Raw genomic sequence first — 14,245 nt, 5'->3', positions numbered from 1 at the left:
TAAACATTAAAAGCTTCCCTAAACAGGGCTGCCCCTCTGGGTTATTTGTGGGGCCTGCCTGGTGTTTTTACATGGGTAGAATGTGTGCTTTTATTTAAAATGCATCTCTGGGTTATTTGTGGGGCATAGGAATTCGTTCATTTTTTTCTTCAAAATATAGTCCGGCCCACCACATAGTCTGAGGGACGGTGGACCGGCCCACGGCTGAAAAAGGTTGCTGACCCCTGAAATTCTTTCCTCATCATATTCTTGCTTTCATCAGGAAGTTTGGTCGGGGCTGTTTGCAATACTCTTCTACTGTATATCTATCTACTGTATCCCTCTTCCAAGAGAAGAGATTTTGGAACGCCTGGTAAGCAGGTGCAGTTAATGTTAGCATCACCTACGCAGTTGGACTCAATCAAGCCATGTGCCATGCAGGAACAGACAGAAATCACGCACCTGATTCTGTGCTGTGGTGGCAGGAGGGGGAAATCCCTCCATACAGTGGCAAATCAGGCCTTCAGTGCAGAAAACTGTAGCAGGCAATCAATAAACCAATGATCAGCATTTGATCACCACCTTGTTAAACCATCAGTAGTAATCTAGCTGTTATCAGTTGCATGTGAAAAGAATGAGGGAGGCAAAAAATATTATATCTAACCTCCATATGGATGCTGTGTCCTAGCTCCCATTTCCTCTCACAGTGAAGTCAGAAATATGGAACTGTGTGCTGACACGAATAATGTGCCCCCCCCCTCATGCTTGGGTCTTTGGTGCTGTTATTCCTCGATTGTAGCCAGAGTTGTGCATATATTCACTTTCGAATGGGCTTACCCTTGCAAATGGAGTGTATCACAGAAAAACAAAAGCACACAGTGGTTTTTTTGCCAGAACTCACAGGAACTCAGTTCCAACACCTCTCAGGTAGGCGTCATTGCCACTCTAAGAGAACGAGGGAGGTATTCATGGTGAGTTCCAGCACCTCTTTTTCTAGAAAAATACTGCTCCTAAGGGTTGCCATTGCAGTGTAGCTTGCAGAGTTTGACCAGGGAGACTTGGGTTCAAATCCCTGCCCAGCCACAAAACTTGCTAGGTGATTTTAGGTGAATTAATCCAGAATGTGGCAGCTAGACTGGTGACTAGGAGCGGCCGCCGAGACCACATAACAACGGTCCTAAAAGACCTACATTGGCTACCAGTATGTTTCCGAGCATAATTCAAAGTGTTGGTGCTGACCTTTGAAGCCCTGAACAGCCTCGGCCCAGTATACCTGAAGAAGCGTCTCCACCCCCATCATTCAACCCAGACACTGAGGTCCAGTGCCGAGGGCCTTCTGGTGGTTCCCTCACAGCGAGAAGCAAAGTTACAGGGAACCAGGCAGACGGCCTTCTCGGTTGTGGCACCCACACTGTGGAATGCCCTCCCATCAGATGTCAAAGAGATAAACAACTACCTAACATTTAGAAAACATCTGAAGGCAGCCCTGTTTAGGGAAGTTTTTAATGTCTGGTGTTTTATTGTATTTTTAATATTTTGTTGGAAGCCGTCCAGAGTGGCTGGGGAAACTCAGCCAGATGGGTGGGGTATAAATAATAAATTATTATTGTTATTGTTATTGTTGTTATTATCATATTGCACTTCCAACCTCATGCGCCTTACAGGGTTGTTGGTAGGATAAAAGAGAGAGAGCTCCAATCAGGTCTATTCAGAGCAGTTTTTATGTTCCGTCAAGAGTCTTTATTCAGTTTAAATTGTTGTATAACAAGCTGGTAAGGTGCAGAGCCACAAGACAAGGGTGCCATGGCAGTTAGAACAGCCGTTTGCATATCCCTGGCTAAAGTAGATTTGCAGGACCAGGCTGTGAAATAAAACGTTGATGCTAGCAGTGCTATTAATTACCAGAGTGTAGTAAAAAAAAGAAGAAGTTTTGCATCCCACACAGTCTGATCAAATCTCACTCGTTCCTTGCTCTAATGTTCAATTCAGGTTCTACATGGTCAGCTATTATGAGCGGAGCCACAGAATAGCAGTTGGATCTCGCCATGGTTCAGTGGCGCTCTACGACATCCGGACTGGAAAATGTCAGGTAAATAAATCATTGTGATCTCCTCTCTGTAAACTGTGGAAGTTATTGAAAGGAAAGAGACTAGCTCTGCACCAGTTTGACATGCTGAGTCGCTGGAACATTATGGATAATGCTAAGGGGGATCAATAGTTTAATGAAGGACTCAATGTATATAGAGTCTTACTGTTTTCATTTGCAGATGGGTTAATAATAGCTGTCCAAAAAAGGCCGTAACTTCTCAAAGGGTATCTTGAGTGTTTTGCTTACTTCAGATACCGTTCCCACCCCACCCTGTTAATTCTTCTGTTTGAAGTAGAGCTGTTTTAGTGAGATCATTAAATATATACAAGCCCATATTTCTCTCATATATATACACACACACACACACTTTTTAAAGCAAGCACGGTAGATTAAAAACATTACAAGTAATCATCACCAGAATGTAGTTGAAATTAACCTGCGACCGTAAGCACAATTACTACTAAGTTAATCACACGGTAAATGTACTTAAGATCACACTGTAAATTTATTTCACTGGGTCAAAACACACCAGGTTCTTCTACCAAGGCAGAAAAAAACCAAAAATGTCTAATCTTAAGAGACAGATACCAGCCTTCTCACATTGCTAGGAGCCATAAGTCAGGATCCTCTGATACTTATTTTTTCTTGTGTTCTGAAGACACACACATACAAACCTTACCTTCTCCCCCCACCTCTCTCTCTATATATATATCCTAGTTACTTAGGGAAGAGGCAATCTATTCCAGTTTGATCTCAGCTGCATTAAAAAAAATTGCGGGCTAAATCTCCAGGGTTTTTTTCTTAATTTTTAAAAATTCCCAATTTATTTTAGAACATGAGCCTCTGTGCCATACCTGTAGTTGTAGTGCTGATTTCTTCAGATCCCAATGACCAGGGGAGGGGAGGTGCAGGGAAATATCAGTGGCACTTAGGTCCTGTGACCTCCACAGATCATTTTGGCAGGTCAGCAATGCCTCCCACCTGCCAATCACTTGACCTCACCCCAATGTCAGTGGAAGCTCTTTCCCCTTTATTTCAAGCTACGCAGGCAAAGGGACAGATCTTGGTTAGCTCACCACCCACCGGGTGATTGTCAGCACTTGCAAAGGCGGTGCCTGCAAAGCCCGCTTTCAGCAGGGAGCTCCGTCTTTACCTGCCCAACACCTGACATCATATATGATGTCAAGTGGAGGGCAGGTGGGCATGGTTTGGGGAAAAGAGCCTCGCTTGGGCCTAATTCGCCTGCAGGCTGGAGACTCCCAACTGCTGCTCTAGATGATTTTTCTATGTGTTATAAAATACACATCTCATAAGAAGAGCATCTTCCTCCCACGCTGAAAGACGCTGAAAGAAAACCTGTGGACTGGCAATAAACGGAAATGAAATTTAACATTCCAATATGGCTGGTACTGACCTCTTAAGAGACAATTTTCACATCTGACAATGAATATCAGAGGAAATACAAATAGCTGGTCATCTTTTGATATCCCAGCTCCGGTTTTGTTAGGCAAAAGTAGGGATTTTATTCTCTTATCAGGGGTTACACCTGATTGATCCGTCTTGAACTAAGGCTTTTCAAGCGTGAATGACGTCATGGTGCATAACATTTGCATAGCGTTCCAGAGGAACCCACACACATGGTCATGTTCTCACATAACAGTGAGCCAAAAAGCTTCACTTTATAAAGCAAGCTGGTACATACATACATACAACACAATTGCTTCCGCTTCAGTCCTCACCTTGTGCTGACAAGTAAACAAACCAGCATGGGTAGAGTTTGTTACTCCCAAACAAGCCACAACCTGTCCAACAACAAACCATGTTGTTAAGACTGGCTAGCAAATGATCTTTCTATTCTCATTTTGATTTATTTTACTCTCTGTGCCTTCCCCCTTTATTTCAAACAATAGTACAAAGTAGAGTTTATCCTGTCCTCCCTCCCTCCCTCCCACAGTTAGTTTGCTAACATGTCTGCAGGGTAAATACAGTGAGTTTTATTTCCACCACTAGTTCTGGAAAGCATGGCTCCACATTATGGATTCTAAAACGTGCTTTTAAAAATGTGTCTGTGAGTCTAAAGTAGCTAACAAAGGTCAGAGGTGTTGATGGACAGGCTGGGCAAGTGCTTAAAGCTACATCTCTGTATGAATGGCTGAATCTGCAATGAAAATCTTCCCTCTGGCTTGGTTTGCCCTTGGTTCAGTAGACATGCTGGAGTATCTTATCTTCCTGACTTTCCCCCCCTTTTCCTCCCAGCAACCTTTTAGGATGCATTTTGTGTTTCGACAACGGGCAGCTTGAAAAAGGCAAATAACTGGCTTATATTTGTACCTTTTAGCCAGAAGTGCTTTGGGTTTTAGTTGTTTTTTGACATGGCACCATCTTTTAAATGACTACAACTAAATCCAAGCCTTATTAGGTAATTCGTATGAACAGTTCCATCAGCCGGTTTGGTTATATTCCCGGAAGAAGGAAATTTGAGTGAGGAAAAGATGTTCTCATTGGAAGTACACTCAAGGATAGACTGATTCACACTATTATTATGGTCTGGGGTTGCATAGGCACAAATGGGCTTGGAGGGAATGCCGTGTGAACCACCCCATCTGATCACTCCCCTACCCCAAGTCCTACACTGTTCCCCCCCCCAACATTTGGGGGGTGGGGGTTTCAGTGCAACTGAAATGGGTCCTCTTGAATTAGTTTGTTTTTACATAGGGTCCAACCAAAAACTTTTAAAGCTTTCGTTGATATCCTGAAGTGTAAAAATCATCTGGTGATTGACAGCACTACAAAAACATGGATCCAAGGCACAGGTCCTCATGTACATAGGAAGACAACAAAATTATCAACAAATTATACAACAGAATAAATGGTAGTTTTATTTTCCATTTTTTTTATAAATGCAGATCTAACATTCTCCTTTCACCATTGACCAGGTAAACTTCTGGTTGTTATGTAAGGGATTTAAGGTGCACTAGATTTTCTTCTTGTTGTTGTTGTAAATTTACCTATTGCATTTATCTACCTGGTTCACTCATTTTTTTTCCTCAAAGTGACTAATAGGTATGATAGTTAAATACAATCCACTTATATTCAGAGGCAGGACACCACTGAAGATCTACTGCAGCAATGGGGGTCCTTTGGTCCTCCAGATGTTGCTGGATTCTGATATCCACCCACCCCAGCCAGCATGGTCAGTGATCTCCGGTTGACCTGTAGTTGGTCACAGGCTCCCCCAGCCCTGATCTACTGTTTGGGGACCAATCTGGAGAGCTCTTGTCTTCATGCCCAGCTTGTGAGTTCCTGGCATGATCCAAGTGGTGTCTGTTGGAAACAGAATGCAGGGCTAGCTGAGCCTCCACATGGTCCAATAGTGCATTTTTTTAAAAATTAAAAACAATAACACAATGAGCTGTGACAAACTTGTATCCATTTTCTGGGATTTGAAGCATCTATTGTAAGCTAGGTCCCTTTAACTTAATGCTTTTGCTGATGGAAACGCTAGTATCACTGTAAACTTAACTGCTTATCCACACTGGAATATGGAACGCATCCCTTCCTGTAAATAAGGTTCAGTTTCAAGAAGGGAGTTCTAGTGCTTCCATTTGACAAATGATTCCAATAAGTTTGTTGTTAATTATTTAGAAAGTTGGCAATTATAGGAGCCCGTTGGAGAACTTGTTAGCTGTTGCTCTCAGGAAGCATGTGGTTCTTCTGATCCTGTTCTTGAGAGTTGCTTTTGAAATGTTGTGGCTCCCAGTGGCCGCATTGCGTGTCTGTTTGCACCTAATGTAGGGTAGATGTCAGTGGCAGAGCTGGCGGCTGCCCCAAATGAAATGTGTAATTCACAGGTCCCCAAAGAATCCAACACTTCCTCTTATAAATATGACACATCTTTGTTGCAACTAAGTGAAGGGTTTTAGTCACTGTGCTGATACTAGATTTCAAGAGTTTAAATGTCTCGCTTTACCCTGACGCCAGAGTGCAAGGGAGAACAACTTGTCTGCGGTGCATACAGTAAGCCTGCAACTTACGCAGGGGTTATGTTCCAGGGATCGCGCCTAAAGCCAAACCTGCACAGAGTCAAAACACATTGGGTTCAATGGCAGGTGGGATTCCCAAAATCATTTTCCCCTCCCCACTTTTATTAATTAATTAATCAATTAATTAATTAATTAAGTTTGTCACACCTGTAAAACTGAATGCACTCAAGTTAAATTGGCGTAAGTTGCAGGCTTGCAGTACACACGTGCCTTAAGGTGAAGCTATACAGTCAATTTGTGCAGCAGACAAATTTGAACCAGTTTTTAACCGTGCTTCCTCCTCTGGTTTGTAGCCCTCGAATGGAATTGTAATACTGTGTAATGCTCACGTTGTGTCAGTAGATGTCAGTCTAGTGCAATACGTAGAAACAAAATACATGCAGACTCAAGTAACAAAACACATGCATTAGACCTGTTCTAGCCTATAGAACAGTTGTCCATTCCACCACTATTTATGGCAGAGAGGTCCTTGGCACTTAAACTTCTTATGTTCTACATGCCGGAGAAGGCCTTCTGAAATGTTCATGTTCAGCCCTATGCCCTATGTAAAGCCAATGCTACGTCTGCATGGGAAATCATGTCAAGGAAACAAGCCCACTTGAAAGGTTTGTATGTGGGCTAAATTACACTGATTCCAAACCTAGAGTCACAGTGCTTTCAGTAAGGTTTGCATCATGGTGCAAATGTTTGGATACTGCAGTGTTAAAAATCTTAATTTACAGTAGGGGGTGAGAACCTGTGTCCCTCTAGATTTTGCTGGACTGTTCCGTGGGCCTCTTCAAATCTGCAGTCAGTCCTGGAACGGCATCCTCTCGCTGTTATTGAAGCCCCATTGAACGGAACTAACGTCACCTTAAAAATCACCATTCCTCTTGGAGCCCTATGTCTCATATTCTCCAGTCACCAAAATGTGTTGCTTTCTTTCATTGCAACCAAAAGTGTGAAGCCAATTATTCATTCTGCGTCCCAAAACTCTGCATAGGAAAGATCGCTGCTTCAATTTGAAATTTCCCTACAATTTTAGAAAATGAGAATACTTTGAGATGGAGGTGGTGGGCAGCAAGGGAAAAGGTAGTGAGAGCAAGGAGGCAGAGGGGTAACAGCAGGGCCATGAGGCTACAGGAATGTGGGTCTGAGCAAGTGTCCAGCCATGCCTGTCCTTAATGTTTGCCCTGTCATCAGGGAATGGATGGGCTTGGTGAGTGTTGAATGGGTAGGTCACTTGGGGATATTTACAGATGGGTGAGTCATGGATGAGGGAAGGAAGGCACTTGATTGAAAATCTGGCTTTCTTGTTTTAAAACATTGGAAAGTTATCTGCAGGGAGGATACGAGTACAGTTATACCTCGGAAGTCAAACGCCTTGCGAAACAAACGTTTTGGCTCCCAAATGCCGCAAACCCGGAAGTAAGTGTTCCAGTTTGCAAACATTATTTGGAACCCGAACGTCCGTCACGGCTTCTGCGGCTTACAATTGGCTGCAGGAGCTTCCCGCAGCCAATTGGAAGCTGCGCCTTGGTTCCCAAACGTTTTGGAAGTCGAACGGACTTCTGGAACGGATTCCATTAGACTTCCGAGGTACGACTGTATTGGGGGTATGCGAAGGGTGTCTTACATTGCTGTAAGACCACCTGAGTTTAGTTTAGTTTAATTTTGAACTACTTATCCAAGAGTAAACAAACCTAAAATCAGCTGCCTGGAAATCCATTATATATTACATAGTAAATTCTCCTGGCACACAGTGTATGAATTCAGAAGCATAGCCCACTGGGGTTTATTATTATTATTATTATTATTATTATTAGGATGGACTTCTGGGTAAGCATGCTCAAGATTGCAGCTTTACAAGGCTGTTGTTACAAACGGAACACTTTATTGTTATCATCATCATTATTATTATTCATTAAATTTGTATACTGCCCTATACTAATAAAAATGCCATTGCATTTGTCAAGGTACTTTTGTTTAGCATGATATTCTGTTGATGCAATTAATTAAATTTATTCTGCATTATAAACTGTACATCCTTTCTCTCACCTCCATGAGGAATGTTCCTGCACTAAAGGACTTTTTTTTTAGTTTTTCACGATTCTGTAAGAAGGCATGCAATGCCCCAAATCATTATGCTTTTTGCTTCATATTTTAGTGATATAATTTAATGGCATGTAGTGAAAACAGTCTGGTAGGCTTTGGCTATTAGTCATAGCTTCAGTTAACACTCAGTTCTCCATACATTCTTGAACTGTGTATGCATCAATTCTTCTATCAATTTTTCATATACAACCCTCTAAATCATATCCGGCAGTAAGCTGACAGTACATGTGTTGTTGTTGTTGTTGTTGTTTTAATTATTCACATCGCCTTGGGTTTGTTAGGTTGTTTTCATGTTTTCTTTACTTCGTATACATATCCCTCCAAAATGCAACGAATTATTTCTGGTGTGTGAAGAAACAATACAAACTATTGTCTGAATGAAGGGAGACGAAAGGTTACTTTAGCTTGGATTTTTTTTTTTTTTAGAAGCAGACCAATTGTTTTTGTATGCATTCTTCTCCATTTTCAGCACATTTTTAATCAGGTCCCGAGCAATGATGGCTCTATATTGCAAACTTGGAGATTGCATTTAGTGATTAATGCCATGATGGATGCAGAGAATCGCCTTTTCCTTGAGAAATAATAAATCAACATTTATTTCCAATACATTTTTTTTGTTCTGTTTTACAGAATGGTTTCGTAAAATTAGCGCCACATATTTTTAAAAAGTAGTCATTTATTAATAATGCGTGCAAAATATTGCCTCTGGCAACAATGATCTGCATTGCAATATTATCCAGTTACGTTGATTCATTAGTTTTGTAACAATCTGTACATATAAATCTATTAACCTAAGACTGTTACTCGCTACTTAATTTTAAAGGCAATGGATCGTTAAGTGTTGTTTTCTAAATGGGCAACTTCAAAAACTTAATATTGTGATTGCCTGGTTGGAATCCAGGTAGCAGTTGGGGGGCGGGGGGGGGGGGGGATCTTTAAAAGATCTCTCTCTTAAGAGTCCAGCTGCATTCCTTTTGGTATTGCACAATAAGTATTCAGAGTACATACCATTTCCTGTCTTACAGTCATCGCTCACTGTTTAGATCTGTTTTCATTGGACTTTCATGTTCTGTACCTTAGACTTCTTTTCTGCTACAAACGTTGGTGTATAAAATGCTTTTAATGGCAGTTGCCTTGTGCTTTGCTGCAGATGAAGTTAGAATTCATTTCATTTTTAGGGTGCTTTCCTGTAGTGGTGGGTAGTGTATTGTGGGAAGTGGAACAAGGCAGTGTCCTTCCCATGGCTGTATTGATTTGCCCTTCAGCTGTTTGCAGTGCATAGAGAACCTAAGGCCTTGTTGTTGATTATCTACACAATGTCTCTGTGAACATTATTGACCCATTGCTGCTTACTGCCTGTGGCTCTTGATTTTTCACACCGTCTCCATGACACTCATAATAAAACATACTATCTTATTGCTACTCGGCTCTGGAAAGCAAGTGATGTAGCTTTAGTACAACTGCTGCATTTCTGGATAACATTTATTATATGTTGGACAGAGACCTATAGCTGCTTTAAGGCTGGACATTGTGTGTTAGATTTTTAGCAGATTTCCACACTTTGGAAGAAAAATATTGTCGCGGTTTTGAAGAGGCGAGCTTACGAATTGTGTCGCTGAGAATGAAAATGAACTGTGTGATTATTGCAACTGATTGCACAATATCGCTAAATCAACAGGCACTTCATAAGAGCTGAAAACACACGGTACTCAGCCTGGCGTTATTTGCAAGATGATAGTCACTTCAGTGGCAGTGTTTTCGCTTTTGCTAATTGGCTGTTGGGCTCCGCTTTAAAAAAAAAAAAAGGTTTGCCTCCTACTTTATTCAGTGATTTGTAGTTAAACAAAATTAGACTCCTATCCTTACTCTTTTTAAACTGGGATGATCCCATAGGTGTATATAGGAATATGCCAGGAGTACAAGACATGGTTTTGGTGGGCATGTCTGTTTAGCACTTTAATCAATCACTGTGGCCCATGGTTTAGAATTCACACCATGGCAAAAACATTTCAGTTTATTTGTATGGGATACCCTCCTTAAAAAGTTGGGGTTTGTTTTTTTTAAGTAGGTGAGTGTAATAGTGCACTGTGTTATTCCTGTTGTTTATTGGTGATGCATTCTAAGCCACACTAGGCCTAGAGATCTTTTAATAGAGTCACTGCTGTCATATTAATTTACTTACACATTCTAGAAAAATATGGTTAAAAATTATGGCTTTCAAACGCGGTCATAATTTTGTTCTTTTACAGCATTGTAAAATTGCTTTTACAGCATTGTGGTTTGAGCACTGCTTAAATCATGTATTCCTTCCCTAAATGCATAACATGCTTAGCCTTATCCACTATGAATTTGTCTACCAATGGTTTCCAGTATTGGAGGCGATAGGCTTCTGATTACCATTTGCTAGGGATCACAAACCAGGAGAGTTCTTTTGCCCTCATGTCCTGCTTACAGGCTTCTCATAAGTAGCTGGTTGGCCACAGTGAAAATAGGATGTTGAGTTAGATGGGCCTTTTCTCTGACCCAGCAGGGCTGCTGCTCTTATGCTCTTATTTCAGCTTGCTTTTCGAGTCTACTCAAGATTTGCAGTGTAGTAAAATCTCTCAGCAAGTGGAAATGAGAAAGCGGGAACCTCGTGTGCTTATGGATCCTTATGCAGTTTATAGATGATTTCTGGTGCACGCTAAACCATGTTTTGTTTTGTTTTTATTCCTCAGGAGCACTAGTATTTTTCATCAGATCACTGGTACTGTACTTTCTTTTGGGTGGGTGCAGAACATCACATCTTGGCTTAATAAACCAAGAAACGAAGAAGACTCATTTGCCAGATGCAGCTGTTTTGCTTCCCACTTTGACAAATGAGCCAACAAAACACGAAAGTATTCAGTCTGAACCTAGAAACTGTGGTTAGCTGCAGCTTTGGAACAAGCCAGGCTACAAAGCCCATCTCAAACCATAGTTTTATATTCTTTCCCAAAGCTGTTAATCATAGTTTTCTGATTTGGCCATAACTTGAAACTATAGTTAATCCAAGATGTCTTGTTTTCTTTGCCAGCTTGTGGAAGGAGAGGTTGTAAATTGGGGAGTGGGTGGCACAAGGCTAGTTCATATTAAGCCAAGGTGCTATCTTCCAAGTGCAGCCACTGAGAGACTGTGATAAACAATTAAATGGACTTCTGCACTACATATGGATACCTAATGTAGGTTTGTAAACTCTTGTTTGACCTAACAATGGATAGCAGTAACATGAGTCCAGACATAATGCTTTGCCATCATTGACTCCAAATGGTAAAGGGAGCGGGGAATGTGTCCACAAGAGAGGAGGAATACAGGACCTTATGGATTTGATCTTTTACACAGATCACAGTGTAAAATGTTTTCACACTTTATTATTCAAGAATTCTGTGGTGTCCTGTGTTTTTGACATTATCTATAGACAGCGTTATTACTTCACATGTGGCATGTGCATGTAGACTCTACACCATAAAGAAGCAGCACTAAAGCCAGAGGTTTTAACGAAATACTACCCCCTTTTCTGAATTCACAAGCTGATCAGTAATACGGGTTGCTCAGTATTTTCCAACAAAAGCAATAAAGAGGCAAGTAAATGAGTTAAATGGACTTTTGAGTGTCCACACTTCCCTCCTAAACACTTGTCTGCTTTGATTATCCCTGTGTGTTTTCGAAAGCACTTGTTGCAAATATTTGCATTCCAAGTCAAGTTGGTAAGGAATTAGCAATCTCAGGTTTCTGTGAATTTACATTTAAAATAAGCCTGAACCACCACCACCCACCACCACCACAACAACAACAACATCAAAATCTGTATTGTCAAGTGATAATGAGCAGCCTGGATTCTGCGCAAAATCACACCAGCAATTATTGTAGCAATATAAAGGCCTTTAGGGTTTCTATTGACCACAAAATGTGGTCGTGTTTTCTTCTTCTCATGCTTATGCAAACGGTGTCTTCACAGACACTGACTTTCCTTTTCATGTTAATGCTTCTGCTAAATAATTGAATTACAGCTACCCTGTAGTACATTGCAATGCACTATGTCATACGCTCATGGAGCCACTTCTTGTCCTTCCTGAATACAGGGTGTTCTCTAATAAGAAGGTGATATGTCGTTGCAACCTTATTTTGAATGGCCAAATGTCTTATGTGTATGCTGGTCTGCTTCTTCTGAGTCATAGTTATCAGGTATTGTAAAGGTTAAACCTTATCATCTGTGCGCACACACATACACACACACACAGACACACACAAAAAAAGGTTGAGGTTTCATCAAAAACTTCCATCCTCACAACCTGTCGGCCACAATTTGATGATGATTATTGATTATTTCACAGCCTTTCACTCACTCTCTGCCACTGCGGCCCGCCTTGATATACAGATAGGGCTGCAGTCCAGCTAAAATAAGACTCCATCTTGATAATGGACTGAGATGAGATATTGTTGTTTGATAAAGATAATTGATGTTTCACTGTGAATTGGAAAGCAGTTCCGAATTTACCAGGTCCGCAAGCGTGTTCTATCTGCAAATAGGCCAAGTGTTTACAGAACAGAACAAAAGACCTGGATTTTGACAGACCATGCTCTGTGTGCTTTAAAAGCATTTGCCTGTTTTTCAATCACTGACTACGTTTTAGACAGCAAGAAAATATATAGGGGGATGCACCCGACCTTCCCTTGTACTCCTTTTAATTAAGGACTGGATTATGAGACTCCTTTTTGCCGGATCAGGCTGCCTTCAGGTGCGGGCTGAATATAATGTTTTCCTAAGCACACATTAAATTTCCTTCCCTTTCACAAAACCATTGACAGAACCGACGATTAAGTGTGGGAATTTCCACTCCACATATCAGCTGACGCATTCTTGTATAGCACGTAATTACTGTTAAGTGATTATATGCCTTTTGTTGGCCATGTCTGTTTTCAGCTGCTAGATTTAAGTTGATTAAGGTATCGCTCATCTTAGGTGCTGTTCATCCGATTTCTTTTAGTCTTGTTATCACCTTCATAACCCCTAATTAAGCAATAAGGCTTGACAGGGAGTAGGGTTATCATCAGATAATGACACCCCAAGTGTGTTAGAAGGCGCAAGGTTCAGCTGAGTGCCTTTAATCCTCCAGGGGTGTGATTATCTCATGATAAACATACAGCATCACAGCTCATTGATATTATTGCAGTCCGCTTGTGCCACTCATATTGGTACTGAGTCTCAACATTTTCACCCATTTTCTTCTTCTTATTGTGCATCATATATAAAAATGATAATTGGTCGGCACGACTGTACAAAGGCAAGATGTTGAAAAGCCACGTTTGCACTAAACGTTTAAAGTTTTAGAATTAAATCCAGAAGGGGAAAAGAAAGGAAAAACCTGGGCTTTTGAAAGGTAAAGTTAAGACATAAAAAATAAGGCAGCTTGAATGCCAGAGAGCAGGCTGATGTAATACTGAGGTATTTTTTACCTTCAATGAGCAGCCTACGTCATAGGGTATCACAATACAAGATAGGGTTTCCAAAAGATTCGTCAATTGGACAATAGTATACATTTGTCTAATTGTGGTTAGAAATTTACACTGTTGCCAGCTGTAAAAAGTGTTTTATTTGATTGACCAGAATTACTGCTGAAACTGGGGTAGATCCTACAATCTGAATATTGTGGGATTTGGAGATATTTTCCTCTGATTTTCTCTGACTTTTGGAAACATTAAAAATGCTCTCAATTCACTGAGCCTTCAGAACAGAGCGCAATACATAATCAATTGTTTTTTTTTGTTTTTTTAATGCCATGGCTTAGAATGTGGAGGTAGCACAGTACTTGGTAAGATCCACCATAAACCTTTATTTTATTACCTGGTGGGTATTAAAATTGGTCTGTTGTTTGGCTAAAGTGAGGAAATGTTTTGCGTTGTCGGTCGCATTCAATTAAAGCCTTTTCATACATGACATTATTTCTGCAGGTAGAAAAATCACAAGTACATGGTTCTGAGTACTTGCAGCAAAATAGATATTCAGTCTACATTTCATAGT

At 40.8% G+C, this 14,245-nt stretch overlaps 1 protein-coding gene across 4 annotated transcripts in view; it reads left to right on the top strand.

The window, feature by feature from the left end:
- The window catches only part of WDR7 (WD repeat domain 7), a 206,361-nt gene that overhangs the window by 168,836 nt on the left and 23,280 nt on the right, over positions 1 to 14,245 (top strand). For all 4 annotated transcript variants that reach the window (XM_060280352.1, XM_060280350.1, XM_060280351.1 and 1 more), the window contains one exon: positions 1,969 to 2,068. In XM_060280352.1, coding sequence (XP_060136335.1) covers positions 1,969 to 2,068 — 100 coding nt within the window. The remainder of the gene's footprint in view (positions 1 to 1,968; positions 2,069 to 14,245) is intronic.

This window comes from Zootoca vivipara, chromosome 11 (genome assembly GCF_963506605.1).
Source record: "Zootoca vivipara chromosome 11, rZooViv1.1, whole genome shotgun sequence".
NCBI lineage: Eukaryota > Metazoa > Chordata > Lepidosauria > Squamata > Lacertidae > Zootoca > Zootoca vivipara.
Note: the sequence above shows the minus strand (reverse complement) of the source record. Positions and strands in the feature narration are given on the sequence as shown.